Raw genomic sequence first — 18,756 nt, 5'->3', positions numbered from 1 at the left:
AAGAAAAACAGCTCCTCTCAAAAGGGAATCCTACAGGGACAAACGCAGGCCTGCCTCTCTCTTTGACTAAACAGAAAGCATGAATGAATGAGGGTGGGAGAGAGGGGATGAGAGATGTTGAAAACAAGGGGTGTTGGTTGGGGAAAGCCTGATGAAAACCCCAAAGCACTATGTGTAGAAGCTGTGTGATCAAACACTGAGGGGTGTACCATGATGTCAGGTTGCCAGGCAACATGAAGAAAAGCACTCCAGCAGGGTCACTCCTGATTACAGAGTGTTTCTCATGCACACACACACACACACACACACACACACACACACACACACACACACACACACACACACACACACACACACACACACACACACAGTCTTGGGTCTGTTGAAACGAGAGTCTAGCAGCAGTACTAGAAGGATGATTGCAGCTGTTCATCTTACCGACCAGACTAAATTTAGGCCTGCTCCTGTTTGAGCGGCTCTTACCTCTCTCCTACACCTCCTTCCACTTTTCTTTTCCTTTTTCCAGCAGAGTTCTGTTTGTGATGTCCAGAGGCGTAAATGTTCAAAAGATGAAGGTTATATTGACTGATAGCTATTTGTTATATTTGTTATTCATTAATTATTGAATGGCACAACTATACCAACACAGACCGAAGACAAATGCTGCATATCTGACAAAAAACATTTCCAAAATAAACGTCAGTTACTGGCTTCCCAAAATGTGCTTTATTTTGGAAAACTACAGTGAATGTCTGCAAACTCTGCTCTGCTTCAGAGGAAATCAATTCATATTGCACATCCAAAACAAAAGGTAGCACACGATTGCAAATCATGAACATTTTCAAGTAACCCAACAACAACAAAAAAAAAGTATGCATTTCTCTGTTGCGATTCTCTCTCGAAATTATCTGCGATGTGTGTCATAACGAATAAAATAAGTTTAACTTTGGTACAAAAAATATGATCTTTATTCTTTTGGCTTTTAAAATAATGTCACCATGTAGTAGTTACTATAGTGCATGCAGTTTACTACCACACTACAAATGAAATATGACGACCACTGATTGCTTCATAAATTTTTATGTACATTTAAAACCAGGACCTGGCCTTCACATGTAGCACTGTGCAAAAAGAAATATAAACAAAATAAGTTAATAAAAAAAGAATGAAAAAAAAATACATGAGCTTGAAACTACTATTTACAATATAAACAATAAAGAGAATGAGAATAAAGCACATCGATGGTGGCCCCAGTACATACAGTCAAAACACACACATATAGATCTTTCTCACATAAATAAGCTCTCATATTCTTTTTCTCTTTCACATTCGCACCTCTCACACATGCATCCAAATGACAGTTTAAGTGGCGTGTAAAAGTGCTCCTCTACAGAGTTGAGTACAGAGGTGAGATACAGCGTGCCATTGTATACATACAAAATCACCACCACTAGATCAACAAAAGAGCTCATGTCATAACCACATTATTTAGCCGAACTCAGGGTGTTGCTTTTACTCGGCGACAGACATCGAACTTCAAAATGAGGAAAATTGTTTTTCAGTAGAGATCCACTGACAGGCTGACCTGCACCTATGCACGGAATGATTCGGAAGATATATATATATATATATATATATATATATATATATATATATATATATATATATATATATATATATATATATATATATATATATATATATATATATATACGCATGTTTTTTTTTTTTTTTCAAAATAAAATGAGGTGAGACATGTGGCTGTCTGGTACAGAGACATTCAGTAGGGTTACACTGCCGTTTCCTATCACGTTCACCAGTGAGTGTACATTCAGGCTTCCAGAAGTCTGTTATCATTATAGTAGTTTCACAGAGCGGTGGACATCTCGCTCTCTCTCATATGTGCCTCATATGTGGTTTAGAATGTTTAGGGTTCAACGAACAGCTTTTGTTGCATAATATTGATTACCACTGGAAATAACTGTAATTTGTACCTTAAATAAGCTAAAATCAAGGTTCGAATGAGGCACTTAAACAACAAAGTAAACTGTGCCAGCATCTGGAGGGTTTACAGGCCAAGATGTACAGCTTATATTTTTTGATAAAACGCTTACATTTAATTGTCTGTAAAAGAAAAAAAAAATATGAGCTGTGAAATTAAAAGTTGCCTAAATTGACATATTTGCACTAAGTTTTTAATATTATTCCTGTGGTTGTTCCCATTGCAGAACCGTGTTGTTATGCACCTTGTGCCAGGTACAGACACAGACAACAACTTATGATCAGACCGCTTATGTCTGTTGATATAATAAACATAAGAAGAACTTTATCTACTTGAAAAAAAAAAAACATTCAAAATATAGGACGTGGCCCCTTTAAGATATACATAAATAAAAAATCTAGTCATGTGGTACAATTCCCAAGGAAATCACATCATCTCTCTTCTTGGTCTCTTCGTGCAGATATTGTGCAAAGTTATTGGCATTTTCATGAAAACAGAGTTGAAAAATAAAAGACAAGATTAGATAAGTGATTATATCACACTATTCTTCTCATGTTAACATGTATAATCTATAATACATCATATAATGTTAAAGTTTTGTGGTTCTACTATACACGTGGTTGTAAACAGTGTTCATTTTAATGATTAATTGGATGGCCTGTTTAACTTCGTTTATAAGTGCCTTATACACGTAGAAACACAAAAATTGTGTCAATTGAGGTGAAGATGCATTGAACCTAGAACATTCATCAACGGGTTTGAGTAAAATTTTTGGCTCATTCTGCTATCAACAGTGGAAGATGTCAAATGGTTCAGTTAATCCATTTTCGTGTATGTGTTCAGTAAGGCGGTGCAGACATCGTCTACATCTTCATCCATAAATAATAACATTCTATGTGTGAAAGTCCTGATTAGTACAGTAGCATTCTGCTCTCAGCTGACTGAGCAGTTGATTTTGTAGCACTTAGAATCTACCGGTGTGTGTGTGTCTGTGTGTGTGGTTTGTTCGGTATATGCTAACGCTAAAATAAATGAGGTCCTGTTTAGATAATTCACTACCGGGTATGATCGACATTTCCCAGCCCCCTCCACAGACGTGCCCTTAAATGAAGAAGTTCAGACAATCAAACCCATTAGTAGAAAAGTTCAACATGAATAAAAAAATGAGCTAACAAAAATGTGCAGGTTTATAATACGCCATTCAATTAGAACGACTCCAGCGGTAGTGTTAGCACTAGCTACTGATGATTATAACATTAGTTTCTTTCAGTCTTCGGGATTGTGTAACAACACTCAAAACTAAAAGACGAACTCACACACCACTCTGTACTTGCCATTTTGTTTCACACCAGCGTCTTTAGGGATTCAACAGTCATACTCAAGTGTGTGTGTGTGCGTGTGTGTTATCGTCGTGTCGACACTGGCACTGTCCTTGAATCAACGCTTTCCGTCAACACCATAAATGCACCCTAAGGCTAGCTCGGTGTGCACGCACACAATAGTTTAGACACACGCACATACACACACTCCGCCTCACACACACTTAGTTTGGCATTAGTTCCAAAACCGGTTGAGGTGAATTGCACCCCAGTGCTCACGCTCCGCTCTGTAAACAGTGTCTCAGTTAAAAAGAACAGTCTCTGTTTCAGTCCCTCCTTCATTTTTTTCTGTTTCTTGCATCTTTTGCTTTGTCCTCCTTTTCCCTCCTCTCCTTTTCGTATTTATCTTTCTCTGACTTGGCCACACTGTTATAAGACGGCGGAGAGGCAGAGGAAGGAGTCATATCCATTTTTTCCGATGCAGAGTTCTCTTGAAACTTTACAATTACGAGCACCTCTTTCTCCGGGATGCGCACACTCCCATCTTGCAGCTGCTGTCGGTAGGCTTCGGAGGCCTTCTTTACCGTTTGCCTTATACGGTACCGTCGGAAGGCCCTCTGGATGACGATGGCCGACATCTCCTCCTGTTTCCTGCGGAGAGTTGTCGTGATTGGCTCGTAGGAGACTTTGGAGGGATTGGAGGCCATGAAACGATCCTCCATCTGTCCCCTCAGGGCATCCATCTCGCCCTCCTCTCCCAGTACCCTCAGGGTAAAGGCGAACAGGATGTCCAGGCAGTGGATGCGGTCGCCACTGACCATGGGCAGGTCCATGGCTATGAGCTGGATCTTGTTTGGCTTGGGGATACGTAACGGAGGATCCAAAGCATCCGCAAATTCAGAAAGCTTCTCGTACTCCACAAACTGCGTGGCGTCAGGATCGAATCGCTCCCAGACTTCATAGAACATTTCAAAGTCATCCTCGCTCAGTGGTTCGGCGCTCTCCTCTGTGGCTACGCTGAAGTTCTCCAAGATCACAGCGATGTACATGTTCACCACAATCAGGAAGCAGATGATAATGTAGCTCACAAAGAAGAAGATGCCGACCGAGGGGTTTCCGCAGTTGCCGCGGTACATACTGCCTGGGTGCTCCAATTCACTGTCGCAATCCGGATCTTGCTTGTTCAGTATGGGTGCCAGGAGGCCGTCCCATCCTGCTGAAGTTGTAATCTGGAACAAGCAAAGCATCGAGTTCCCGAATGTCTCAAAGTTAAACATGTCATCGATCCCTGCCTCGTGCTTCACGTAGGCAAAGTTGGACATTCCGAAGATGGCATAGATAAACATGACCAGAAACAGTAGGAGGCCAATATTAAACAAGGCAGGAAGGGACATCATCAAGGCAAACAGGAGTGTACGAATGCCTTTGGCTCCTTTGATGAGACGAAGAATACGGCCGATTCTGGCAAGTCGGATGACTCGGAATAACGTTGGCGATACAAAATATTTCTCAATCATATCAGAGAGGAACATGCCTAACAAAAAAACAAAAGTTGAGTAAGTGATCTCAGGAATCAATGTATTTTCCATAATATTTGAGCTTAAAAGAATAGCTCACCCTAAAATGAAAATTACCCCATGATTTACTCACCCTCAAGCCACCCTAGGTGTATGACTTTCGTCTTTCAGACAAATACAATTGGTAGTTATATCAAAAATGTCCTTGCTCTTCCAAGCTGTATAATGGCAGTGAACAGGGCTTCAAAATCTGAAACCCTATTCGTTGCCATTGAATAATCAAAAACTGCATCCATAAATCATAAAAAGCACTCCACAAAGCTCCGGGGGGTGGGGTGGTGGATATTAATAAAGTCCTCCTCAAGTGAACCAATGTGGTGGTTTAAGAAAAAATATCCTTATTTAAAATGTTATAAGCCGTAATCTCTACAGTAGCTTCTGCTAACTGTCCTACCCATGTTCACGTGAGGATGGTGTCCAGGGGATGACATAGGATGCAAACGTGGAAGTGACAAATGCAGAAGTGCAGAAGAGAGAGCAAAATGAAAACAGTAGTCACAAATTAGAAATACACCACAAGAAAAATTGAGTAAAAGGATATTTTTCTTTTGCATCGCTTCACTTTAGAAGAACATTATTAACCCTCTGGAGCTGTGTGGAGCAATTTTTATGATAGATAGATCCATTTTTTTGGGCTTGGAAGCCTGGAAAATATATATTTTTTATATAATTCTGATTGTATTCGTCAGAAAGAAGAAAGTCATATACACCTAGGATGGCTTGAGGGTGATTAAATCATGGGGGTAATTTTCACTTTTGGGTGAACTTAACCTTAAGATGATGGCCAAAGCATACTCAAACATAATACAGAATTCCCAACATTACAAGAAGACATTAGCCTAAACTGTCTCCTTTGGACTATTTGTCTTTCAGATCAATTAAGATACGTTTACACTGGTGAAATTATGTGGACAAAAATGCCATTGTCTATTGTGAATAGTGAAGCAATGTTTGAAGTGCAGCTCACAGAGAAGTCACTTTCAAACCATGCAGCTTTCTGTTGTTCAAATTAAATCCATTGCAAAATCTGTATGGGGAAAACTTTCACTCTCAAGTGAAATTGCAGATCGCACAGATTCCAACTGAAATTACTGGATTTTGTCAGCGAAAATTCACAATACAACATTAAATGTGAACGCACCTTTTCTGTCAAAAAGAAACATGTATGAAATGTTTCTAAAATATGTTTCTTTCTTAAATCTTCAAAATGTTATTATAGTTTAATGTTAGTAATAGTCTGTAGAACCTCCAAGACTTTCTTACCAACAATTGAGAGAATCACCACTACAAAGTCAAACACATTCCAGCCAACGGTGAAGTAGTAGTGCCGCAGGGAGATCATCTTGAGCACACATTCTCCAGTGAAGAGGATGATGAAAACCAGGTTTATCCAGTACAGAATATTGTCCATCTCCTTTGTCTGATCGTCGGTTTCCACCATCATGGTCACCATGTTCAAGCAGATCAGGATCATAATCACAATGTCGAAGGCTTGTTTGGTGATGAAGTCAAAGATGAGGCCTTGAAACACGTTCTAGAATGAAGTACAGAGTAACTGGCATTATTGAAAACTTTTGTATTTAATATAATGGAAGTTCTTAGCAGTTAGGGGGCATAAGCTGTGTGTCATACCGCAGGCCTGGGAATTGGCTTCTGAGGCTTCTTAGATCCCAGTTTCTTCATGGCATTGTAATATTTCTTTTGTTCTTCTGTCATGAAGATATCCTGACCTCCTAGGTAAAGAGCAAATGCAGAAAGCTGGTTACAACCACGGTTTCATTATGTCACAACACAAACATAATGACAGTTCAGACCAAACCAGGTCCTATTTATCTCTCAATACATTACCACTGTGTGCGCTTTACAAACAAAACCAGGTTCAAAGAATTAATAATGTGTGCTCTCTAAACAAAGTCACAGACTGTGTACATATCACATTACATCTCTTTGAAAGCAAACTGAACAAACACACAGTGGTTGATTGAGACTGCACACTGTAATATGCACAATATTCCTTATCACTAAATTCACCTTCCTCAGTTTAAATACTTATCTTTTTCTTCTGCTGATTGAAGTTATCAATGATGACACCAATGAAGAGGTTAAGAGTAAAGAAGGAGCCGAAGATAATGAAGATGACAAAGTACAGGTACATGTAACGGTTTGATTCATAGTCAGGCTGCTGCTCCAACTGTGGGTACAAAAGAATGTTGTGTTATTACACATTTGCATTACTAATGTGCATCACAACTTACTCGTCATAAGCATACTCCTGCTTAAACATAAAAAAACTGCTCACAATTGTCTATGTATTGTAAAAATGAATTTTTGTTTTTTTAATATAAATCCCAGGTATTATTAAATTATTTACCTTTAATTTAAATTAAATGATTAAATAACAGTTATTCATTATAAATTTGTTTACTTCAAAACAAGTATACATGTATCTATAATTATTAGTAAATTATTTAAAATATACAACTATAATGTTCATTAAGTCATATAATTATGCATAGTATTTATTTATATAATTAGATCATTAATATATTTAATAAACAATTGTAATGTGAAAGTTATATATTCTTTTTAAAAATAGTAAATGTTGAAAAGCCCAATGAACAAATATACATAGTGTGGTGTATTTTCAGGTAAAGTAAACCACAACAAATATAAATCTTAATAACCTAAATAAATTGATCCTCAGTTTAAATATTTCTTACATTTATGGATCTCCTTGAATGAGGTTGACAGTCTAATAGTTTTAAATTGTGTAGTCATAAATTAAAAAAACACAATTATTTTACAAGCAGACAGTAACAGAGTATTATGGAAAATAGTCAAAGGTGGTTTGAATGTAACAATGCAGTCTGAATGGTTAAAAAAACCTCTGTTAACTGCATTGAAGAGAAACACTTACATCACGAGAATCCACAGCTGCATACATGATGTCCATCCATCCTTTAAATGTGGCCTTATGGAAAAGAACAAAATAAATTTCAATAATATATCCTGTGAATATGCTAAAAAATAGAAAACCTCTTACTAAGAAAAACGTAAATCATAGTCGGGCTATGCATTCACTCACCACTTGCAGTAGTGCCAGGTATCCAGCTCCCACATTATCGAAATTAATCTTTACATTTTTCCAGCGCGCCGAGTCATTGTTCGCAATCAGGGCAAAGCAATCTGACATGTTATTGACCACACTGATGGGAAACATCTCATCGTTGGTGATATTAACACAATGGTAGTATTTCCCCGCAAAAAGGTTCACCCCCATGATACTGAAGATCAGCCAGAAGATCAAACACACTAGTAGCACATTCATGATGGAAGGTATGGCTCCCAGCAGGGCATTTACTACAACCTAGAAGAAAAGAAATACATCATGTCACACACAAATACATTCATATATATTCACTTCACACTCTTGCTATGGACACAAGAGCTGCGAAACTTCAATGAACTTCCTGAGCTTCTAAAGTGGATGGTTTACTTGCTGGTAAATATTAAATCCTTTCCATAGATTTAAGATAATGCAATTCTAGAAAATGACAAGATGATTTTCAAAAGGTTATAGGGTTTTAAGAATAGCAAACTAAGTCAGTTCTATCCTAAATTAAGACTGATTAGCTAAAAAAAACATAGCAGGCCTATTTGAATAATGGATAATGTCTCAATCTACCTATTATACTCTATATTTAATACCTGAATATCTTTAATTATAAACCGACTATAATTTTGTTCATGGAAAATAGGACTTAAACATACAAACATCTTGCAGGGATGTATCACACATATCTTTGAGCTACCAAAATGTGAAAAAAAAAAATTTAAAACAGAAAAAAAAACCTTGTGGAGATATGATGACGTCACAACATTTGTTTACTGCAAATGAAAAGAGACACATAACAGAGAAAGAAATGTAAGGTCAAGTCACAAACACCACAAAAAAACACCACAGAATCATCAGAATAGATCAGAGCTCTCACCACAGCACAAGCAGAGAGGCATGCACACTACAGAGAAAGGTCTAAAAATACAACAGTCTACTGTACATACAATATTCATTTATTCATGTGATTAGGATGTTCTCATTACCAACACCATGCAAGAGGACTACAGCTTCCCAACATTAAAAAAATTAAACAGTATTTTTGTGTGAGAGTGTGCTGTTTTTCTCAATAAGGACATGTTCTAGGATCAACTTCCTTGGTCCTGGGACAGCACTGGGGTGAACTGATCAGATTTTAAGGTTAGGGCTGATGTTAAAGAAATAGTTCACCCAAAAATAAAAAATTGTTTAAAATGGATTCACCCCCAGGACATTTAAGATGTAGATGTGATCAGAAATTTAGCATTACATAACTTGCTCATCAATGGACCTTCTGAAGTACATGGGTGCCGTCAGAATGAGTCCAAACAGATGATAAAAACATGTCAATAATCTACAAATCCACACACCTCCAGTCCATCAATTAACATCTTGTGAAGTGAAAAGCTGCATGTTTGTAGTAAACAAATCCATCAAGTCATTTAAAGCTTAAAGCTTGCTTTTGCCCAATATATCAATAATCTAAAATAACGCTTTCTCCAATGAAAAAGTACATACCCTGTTGTTCCTCTTCAGGAACTCGAGCTGCGTCAAATGCGCTTTGGGGAACGCGCCCAGCGTGAGAAACTCTGAATATCGGGTGTAATCAGTCCAATGGAAGAGCGTGACGTCACAGGCGGGGTGACGTAAGCAACCAGGAAGCTATAAAAGCATGTGCCGCGCAGCTGGCGTCAGCTTCGCGTCTTTCAGCAAGCGCTCTGTGTGTGAATGTCACTTGTTTGTCTTGTGAGTCTTATTTACTGTTGTCTGTCCAGTTAGAGCTCCTAGACATGCCGAAGAGCAAGGCGAAATCAAAGCATAGCGAAGGCGATTCCAAATCACGTTATAGGTTGTGTGTTCCTCCCTGCCCGCGATATATAACGGGTGGGGATACACACAGCTTATGCGTGGTTTGCCTGGGGTTCGCAAGTGGATTTGGTGGAGGGAATGGAGACGGGCCAGTCCCTATCTCCTTCCACTTCCGCCAGATCCGGCGCCCAATCCCTGGAGTCGGAAGCAAGCTCTGCGGTTCCTTCCACCCAGGGAGAGGGATCGACGCTCCGCCTCTCTTCCTCCGAGGAGGTAGATGTGGAGTCGGTCGATAGGGATTCACCACCCCATTCACCGCAATATGAGGAGCTCTTGGAGGTGGTTACTCGCGTGGTGGCCAAATTAAGTATTGACTGGCCCGCCGAAAAAACGACTGAACCCTCATCTGATTACTATGGAAATGTGGTGGGGATGGGAGAGCACGGCTATAGAGCGATGCCTCGGGTGGAACAGACGCTCGCGAGCTATCTGTCCCCCGGTGCGATATCGTCTCTGAAGGCCCCGGCACTGCCCTCATAGCCACTCAGAACAACATCGGCTTTGGTGGGCAAAGGGTATGCGGCTGCAGGTCAGGCTGGTGCGTGTCTGCACACCATGGCGGTGTTACAGGCGTACCAAGCCGACCTGCTTAAGGAGCTAGACGAGGGAGAGGAGATCAAGTCACATGATATATCTGAATTAAGAAGGACTGCTGATCTCTCCCTCCGCGCCACCAAGGAGAACGAGTGATTGGACGGTCCATGGCAGCTATGGTGGCCGCGGAGAGGCACTTATGGTTGACCCTGTCCGATATGAAAGAGCGGGACAGGGTCTGCCTCATGGACGCCCCGATTTAGCCGACTAGCCTGTTCGGCGACGCAGTCAATTCTGTCGTCGACAGGTTTCAGGAGGCCCGCATCAAGCGGCGGCATTCCATAAGTTCCTCCCTCGTTGCTCTCTTGGGGCATCTGGGCGGGAGATGCCCCAGCCGCACCCTAGCTCCTCGTATCGTGAGGCCCAGACACAGAGCGTCGCCTCTCGTGCTCCTCCGCGTCGGGAACGAGAGTCCCAGCGACGCTCTCGGCCGAGGTCTTCTAAGCCAAAAAAAAGATCATTGGGCAGTCATAGAAGCTAAGAAGTGCTCGGCCAAGAAAACCCTGACGCCAAAAGCCCAGGGTTTCAGAGGGCAGCCTCTGCTGGGGTAGAGCGGTAGACACCGCAGTACACGGTGCCCGTCTCGCCTCAGAGCCCTCTGGGGGCCCGATCTGCCAACCCTGCCAGTGTTCCAGGGCGCAGCGGTCCCCAGCGAGCATCGGTCTCAGTATCTTCCGCCCGTGCGCGTAGCGGGGCTGAGACGCTCACTGCCCCTGCGGGGGCCTCTTACACCTTAAGTCAGTCTCGAGAGACTGATTCCCTTAGTAGATTATTTAGCAGCGTGGAACCTACTGCCAAATGTATCTCAATGGGTCCTGCATATAGTAGAAAAAGGCTACCGTATTCAGTTCTGTTCTGCGCCGCCAATATTCAAAGGGGTTATCCCAATGATAGTCGGCCCCAGGCAGGGTCTGGTTATGGAACAGGAAGTGAAAACCCTATTAGAGAAGGGGGCCATCGAGGTGGTCTCTCCTCAAGACAGGGAGTCCGGATTTTACAGCCGGTATTTCATAGTTCCAAAGAAGGATGGGGGTTGCGTCCGATTATAGACTTGAGGGTCTTAAATCGTTCAGTTATGATATTGAAGTTCAGAATGCTCACAATCAAGCATATTGTAGCTCAGATCAGGTCAGAGGACTGGTTTGTCACGATAGATCTCAAAGATGCATACTTCCACATATCCATCCTTCCACAACACAGGAAGTTTCTGAGGTTCGCTTTCAGGGGCGAAGCTTACCAATTTCGAGTACTTCCCATCGGCCTTGCACTCTCACCCCGCACGTTCACAAAATGTGTAGACGCGGCTCTGGTCCCCCTGCGCATGCAGGGCATCCACATTCTCAACTATATCGACGATTGGTTGTTTTTAGCTCAGTCAGAGCAGGTTGTGGCTCGGCATCGAGATGTCGTTCTCGCACATATGGGGGAGCTGGGTTTGAGACTGAACGCCAAGAAGAGTGTACTTTCTCCGGTTCAGAGAACCACCTATCTAGGCGTAGTATGGGATTCGACCGCGATGCAGGCACGATTGTCCCCTGCTCGTATCGAGTCGATCCTCATCTCAGTCGAGAGAGTCAAAGAAGGCCAGTCACTTACTGTCAAACAATTTCAGAGATTGTTGGGTCTGAAGCTGCGTCCAACGTGATACCTCTTGGTCTGCTGTACATGAGACCTCTACAGTGGTGGCTCAAGACCAAGGGATTTTCCCGAGGGGCAATCTACTTTGCACTATCAAGGTCACTCGGCGCTGCCTCCGTGCCTTAGACATGTGGAAGAAACCTTGGTTCTTGAATCAGGGCCCGGTGCTGGGAGCTCCTTGTCGCTGTGTAATACTAGCGATGGACGCATCTCTCACTGGTTGGGGTGCAGTCATGAGTGGCCACCCTGCCCGTGGTCTGTGGAGCGGTCGCCATCTAACATGGCATATCAATTGTCTAGAAATGCTAGCAGTTTATCGTGCACTGAAGCACTTCCTCCCAGACCTAAGGGGTCACCATGTGTTGGTGTGCACCGACAACACATCGGTGGTCTCTTACATCCACCACCAGGGAGGTCTGCGTTCGCGCCCTTTGTACAAGCTGGCGCACCAGATCCTGGTGTGGTCCCAGAGCAAACTCCTCTCATTAAGAGCAGTATATATTCCTGGGAAACTAAATGTGGGAGCAGACATACTGTCGAGGCAGGGGCCGAGGCCCGGGGAATGGAGGCTTCACCCAGAGGTGGTGAAGCAGATATGGAGAGTATTTGGCAGGGCTCAAGTAGACCTTTTTGCGACTCAAGAGACATCACAATGTCCCCTTTGGTTCTCTCTAGTTCAACCAGCTCCTCTGGGCCTGGACGTTATGGTACAGACCTGGCCGAGGCTTCGTCTGTACGCCTTTCCCCCTATTGCTCTGCTCCCGGGAGTTCTGGCGAGGGTACGACGGGACGGGGTCCGTCTGTTGCTAGTAGCCCCGTTCTGGCCAGGGCGAGTATGGTTCGCAGACCTGGTCTCGCTCCTCGACGGCTCTCCATGGGAGATACCGATCAGGACAGACCTACTCTCACAGGCGCAGGGTACGATAATTCACCCTCGCCTGGAGTTGTGGAAGCTGTGGGTGTGGCCCCTGAGGGGGCACAACTATTAGCAGCTGGTCTCTCAACCGAGGTTGTTGAGACCCTCCTCCAATCCAGAGCTCCCTCATAGAGGAAACTGTACGCCCTGAGGTGGAAACTCTTCACCTCATGGTGCAGAGACCGCCAGCTAGACCCAGCAAACTGCCCAGTTGGTACAGTTCTGGAGTTTCTACAGGCCAGGCTCTCTGCAGGGTTGACCCACTCCACGCTGAAGGTTTACGTGGTGGCCATTGCGGCCTACCACGCCCTTCTCGATGGCCAGTCTTTGGGAAGACATCCCCTAGTTACACGTTTCCTCCGCGGTGCGCTGAGGCTGAGACCTCCAGTACGGTCCCGTATTCCCACGTGGGACTTGGTTGTGGTGTTAGAGGCAATGTGCAAACCCCCGTTTGAACCCATTCAAGATATTTCAGACAGACATCTTATGCTTAAAACCTCCTTTCTGTTGGCTATCACCTCTCTGCGGAGAGTAGGAGATCTTCAGGCCCTCTCTGTGGGCCCCACTTATCTAGAGTTTGCACCTGGCATGACCAAAGCGTTCATATACCCTCGAGCGGGATATGTTCCTAAGGTTCCCTCTGTTACACCACGACCTGTAGTGCTGCAGGCCTTCTGTCCTACTCCATTTCGGGAGCCTGATCAAGCGAAGCTAAATTGTATGTGTCCAGTTCGAGCGCTGGACGCATACGTCCACAGAACTGCCCTGTGGAGAAAAACTGACCAATTGCTTGTATGCTACGGTCCCCCCAAGAGGGGTTCTCCTGCTTCTAAGCAGACTATTAGTCATTGGACAGTTGAGGCTATCAACGCCACTCATGAGTCCTCTGGTCGTCCCCCGCTGTCGGGAGCCAATGCTCACTCTACTCGGGGTATGGCGGCCTCCAAGGCCTTCTTAGCAGGTGTATCCATGCTGGACATCTGCAATGCTGCGGGGAAGGTCCACGCCCTCTACGTTTGTTAGATTCTATGGCCTAGATATGCCAGTCACTCCAGGCACTTCTGTCCTCTTTGCTGTGCTCTTTGGATACACACTAGGCAGGGGTTTGGTCGTCTGGCGGCATTGGTACTCGTTCCCCAAAGCACATTTGATGCAGCTCGAGTTCCTGAAGAGGAATGTCTCTAGGTTACGTATGTAACCCTAGTTCCTCGAGGGAACGAGACGCTGCGTCTCGGAGCCATACCCCCGGCACCCCTGCCGGCGCCTGCTGGTACTCGAAGCTGATGCCAGCTGCGCGGCACGTGCTTTTATAGCTTCCTGGTCGCTTACGTCACCCCGCCTGTGACGTCACGCTCTTCCATTGGACTGATTACACACGATATTCAGAGTCGCTCACACTGGGCGTGTTCCCCAAAGCGCATTTGACGCAGAGTCTCGTTCCCTCGAGGAACTGGGGTTACATACGTAACCTAGAGACGTTCTCTGACATCAAAATCAATATTTGTTTAGAACTGTTTTTACTTGTAAATTGTACTTGATCTATGCATATTTCTCTCTTGATTTAGATGAGATGACTTTTTCACTGGAGAAAAAATAATAGATAGAAGACTAGTATTTTAGCTGGAAGGAATGGTTTGAAGTTAAAAATGCATTGAAAACAGATTCAATAAACAGATAAGCAGCCTTTTTGCTTCACAAAATTGACACTTAATAACACTTAATTGATGGAATGGAGTCATGTGAATTACTTGTGGACTATTGTGATGTTTTTATCAGCTTTTCGGACTCTTATTCTAATGGCACCCATTCACTGCAGAGTATCCATTGGTGAGCATTGTAATGTAATGCTATATTTCTCCTAATCAGAAAAAAACAAACAAATCTACATCTTGGATTGCCCCAGAGTGAATAAATCTTTGGCAAATTTTCATTTTTTACCAATTACATTTGCAACCACTGAAGCATAACTGTAATGTGAATTGTTACATCACTAACCTTACCAGCCAGTTGTTACTCTGTAATGTTAAGGTTTGGTTAGAAATAAATAAGGTTAGGCATCCAGGAACATGTCCTACTTGGTTAAATCACACCACGTGTGTGTTTGTGTGTGTGTGTGTGTGTGTCTTACCCTCATTCCCTCAAAGCGCGACAATGCTCTCAAAGGTCTAAGAGCACGCAGTGTTCTCAGAGACTTTATGGCTGTTAGTTCAGAGTAACCAAGAGCATTTGCTACCAGACTCACTAATGACACCTGTAAAATAAAAATATGCAGCCAATCATAAAGGGACTGTATTTAAACCCAGAGAATACACATTTCCACTTACACACACACTGTACAGTTGCAAAGCAGTATGTAAGGTCCATACATACATCAACAATCAGGAAGTCGAGCCAACACCAGGCGTTGGTGAAGTATTTGACGAAGCCATAAGCAACCCACTTCAGAAGCATCTCCAAAATAAAGACGTATGTGAAGACTTTATCTGCATATTCCAACACTGTCTTTATCGTCTTACGTTGCTCGATGTAAATGTCCTCAAAAGCCTGAACACACATACACATCAACAAATTTACTTGTTGATTGTTTGTCTAATAAAACAATGACTGAGTGGGTGAATATATTGTGTTTGTGTGTGGGTGCTCACCAATGCTCCACTGCTGAGTAATATCATAAAGATGATAAAGGACTCAAACCAGTTGTGTTCTACAATAATGAAGCAGGTTTTCCTGAGAATCCACCAACTCTTCCCTTTTCCCGTCTCCACGTCGACCTTACAGCACTGAAACCTAATCACACAGCCTGAGCAAAAGACGCAGAGAAAAGTAACAATGTTAGTGGACAGCAGAACAACTGAGCTCAGTGAAAAAGTCAACACTCCTAAAATGTCCTAAAAAGTCAATACTAAAAGTCTTGCTTTGGGACTACACAGTATATGACTGTGGCAGGGGGGGCGTGGTTTAGCGAAGTATGCAGCGGGAGAGAGAATCAGGAGACGAGCGGTGAGTGAGTGGTTTGGGCAAAAATTATCATCACCTGTTTCTTGTTCCAGTAATTGGCGTGGAGAGAGTATAAAACGCCAGGAGAGACGGAAGCAAGCGAGAGAGAGATGGACTGCTTACCCGAGCCGGAAACAGAAACCGGAAGGAGTAAACCGAAAGTGTTGTGCGAACGTGTCAGAGTAAAAGTCACCATTGGGTGTTATTTTCATTTAATAAATTCGTCAGCAGTCCAGCCGACCCCTTTGTCCTCTTCCTTTCCTCCCACAAACATACTACACTTGTGCCGAAACCCGGGAAGGAAGAAGGACCGCCGCCATGCAAAGCCCGTCCTCCACGCCGCTTGCAGATATCATCGCCTCCCTCGCGGTCCTGCACCGCCAACAACACCAGGCCCAGCAGGAGGACCGCGAGAGGTTCCGGAGCTGGATTGATCGGGAGGATCGCGCCGAGGCCGCCAGGCCGCCCGCTCGCCCGCCGCCCCATGCACCTGCCACTACACAAGATGGGGCCCCAGGACGATCCGGAGGCCTTCCTGGAGCTCTTCGAAAAGTCGGCGGAGGCTTGCGGGTGGCCCCGCGAGCAGTGGCCGGTGCGCCTCATTCCCCTGCTCTCCGGCGAGGCCCAGGTGGCCATGCAACAACTTCCGGTGGCGAACCTCCTGGTCTTCGACGACCTGAGGAGGGCCATCTTCCAGCAGGTCGGCCGGTCGCCCGAGCAACATCGCCAGCGCCTCCGGTCCCTGGACCTGGGCGAGGCCGGTCGGCCCTTTGCGATGGCCCAACAGCTCCGGGACTCCTGCCGCAAGTGGCTACTGGCCGAGGGAAGTGACGTGGAGCATGTCGTCGACCTGGTGGTGCTGGAGCAGTTCATCGCTCGGCTTCCCAAGAAGACGGCCGAGTGGGTCCAGCGGCATGGGGCGGTGGCACTGGACCCACTCGGCCGTCTTCTTGGGAAGCCGAGCGATGAACTGCTCCAGGAGGACCACATGGTGGCGTGGCCAGGGGTCGGCGAACCCCTGCCCTCTAACTCTCTCTCTCATTCTCTTTCTCCCCCTTCTCTCTCTCGCCCTGTCCCTCTCCCTAGGTCCCGTCCACCTGGCCCTCCTCGTGTCCCGCCCTGGGGGCGGGGCGGGATTGACCAAGAGCACTTTGCGAGTCCAAGGGCCCCGCCCAGTCAGTTGGTGAACCCATCGGCCGCCCCAAAAGCGCCTTTGCACCCTCTTCCCTTAATGCAGGTCCCCTTCGAGAGAATTGGTATGGACCTCATCGGGCCATTAGAGCGATCGGCACGAGGACATCGCTTTGCATTAGTCATAGTTGTTTATGCAACACGATATCCTGAAGCGGTGGCCCTCCGCAACATTTCCGCTAAAAGTGTTGCGGATGCCCTGTTTCATCTTATCTCCCGGGTGGGGGTTCCAAAAGAAATCCTCACCGATCAGGGCACAGCGTTTATGTCACGTACGCTACGCGAACTGTATGGATTGTTGGGCATTAAATCGATTCGAACTAGCGTCTATCACCCACAAACCGACGGCCTGGTCGAACGATTTAATCGCACTCTTAAATCCATGATCCATAAGTTCGTTCAGGAAGACGCCAAAAATTGGGATAGGTGGCTAGAGCCCTTGTTATTCACTGTGCGAGAGGTCCCACAAGCCTCCACGGGGTTTTCCCCCTTTGAGCTTCTCTATGGACGCAAGCCCCGGGGGGTGCTTGACGTACTGAGAGAAACTTGGGAGGAGGGACCATCTCAGGGCAAAAACGAAATTCAGTATGTGCTGGAGTTGAGAACAAAACTCCACACATTGGGGCGGCTATCAATGGAGAATTTGTTACAAGCCCAGGACCGCCAGAGCCAGCTGTATAACAGGGGAACTAGGTTACGCAAATTTGCACCGGGAGAGGAAGTACTTGTATTACTCCCAACGTCGAGCTCTAAATTAATGGCTAAGTGGCAGGGACCATTTGAGGTCGCACGACAAGTCGGAGATCTCGATTATGAGGTAATACGGTCCGATAGGAACGGGTCCCATCAGATCAACCACCTCAACCTCCTTAAAAAATGGAATGAGGTAGAATCATTGATGTTGGCAACGGTGATTGGGGGGGAGGATGATCTCGGACCAGAGGCGAATATCAAACCACAATTCCTCGCCCTGGCTCCAGGTGGAGATCACCTCTCGCCGTCCCAACTCACTGATTTAACGAAATTACAGGCAGAGTTTGCCGACGTCTTCTCGCCCCTACCGGGCCGTACTAACCTGATTCAGCACCATATCGATACCGAGCCGGACGTGGTAGTTCGCAGCCGGCCGTATCGCTTACCTGAGCACAAGAAAAAAGTAGTTCAGGCTGAATTAGGCGCTATGCTTGACATGGGGGTAATAGAAGAATCCAACAGTAACTGGGCGAGCTCAGTCCGGTTCTGTGTGGATTATCGCAAGGTGAATGCTGTGTCGAAATTCGACGCGTATCCAATGCCGCGGGTTGACGAGTTGCTTGATCGTCTAGGCATGGCTCGTTTTTATTCGACATTGGACTTAACAAAGGGCTATTGGCAGATCCCCTTGTCTCCATTATCCAGAGAAAAGACAGCTTTTACAATGCCGTTTGGTTTACACCAATTTGTTACCCTTCTGTTTGGCTTGTTCGGGGCACCTGCTACCTTTCAGCGCCTCATGGATAAGATTCTGCGGCCCCATGCTGCATATGCGGCTGCCTACCTGGATGATATCATTATATTTA

The 18,756-nt window shown here is 44.8% G+C and overlaps 1 protein-coding gene across 1 annotated transcript in view; it reads right to left on the bottom strand.

Moving 5' to 3' along the window:
• Nucleotides 1-703: 703 nt before the first annotated feature.
• Nucleotides 704-18,756, bottom strand: part of LOC132161467 (sodium channel protein type 2 subunit alpha-like) — a 44,831-nt gene continuing 26,778 nt past the window's right edge. The window contains 10 exon segments of the mRNA XM_059571545.1: nucleotides 704-3,714; nucleotides 3,717-4,855; nucleotides 6,162-6,432; nucleotides 6,531-6,631; nucleotides 6,948-7,089; nucleotides 7,816-7,869; nucleotides 7,984-8,265; nucleotides 15,138-15,260; nucleotides 15,380-15,553; nucleotides 15,655-15,809. Coding sequence (XP_059427528.1) covers nucleotides 3,478-3,714; nucleotides 3,717-4,855; nucleotides 6,162-6,432; nucleotides 6,531-6,631; nucleotides 6,948-7,089; nucleotides 7,816-7,869; nucleotides 7,984-8,265; nucleotides 15,138-15,260; nucleotides 15,380-15,553; nucleotides 15,655-15,809 — 2,678 coding nt within the window. The 3' untranslated portion in view covers nucleotides 704-3,477.

Source organism: Carassius carassius, chromosome 17, assembly GCF_963082965.1.
Source record: "Carassius carassius chromosome 17, fCarCar2.1, whole genome shotgun sequence".
NCBI lineage: Eukaryota > Metazoa > Chordata > Actinopteri > Cypriniformes > Cyprinidae > Carassius > Carassius carassius.
Note: the sequence above shows the minus strand (reverse complement) of the source record. Positions and strands in the feature narration are given on the sequence as shown.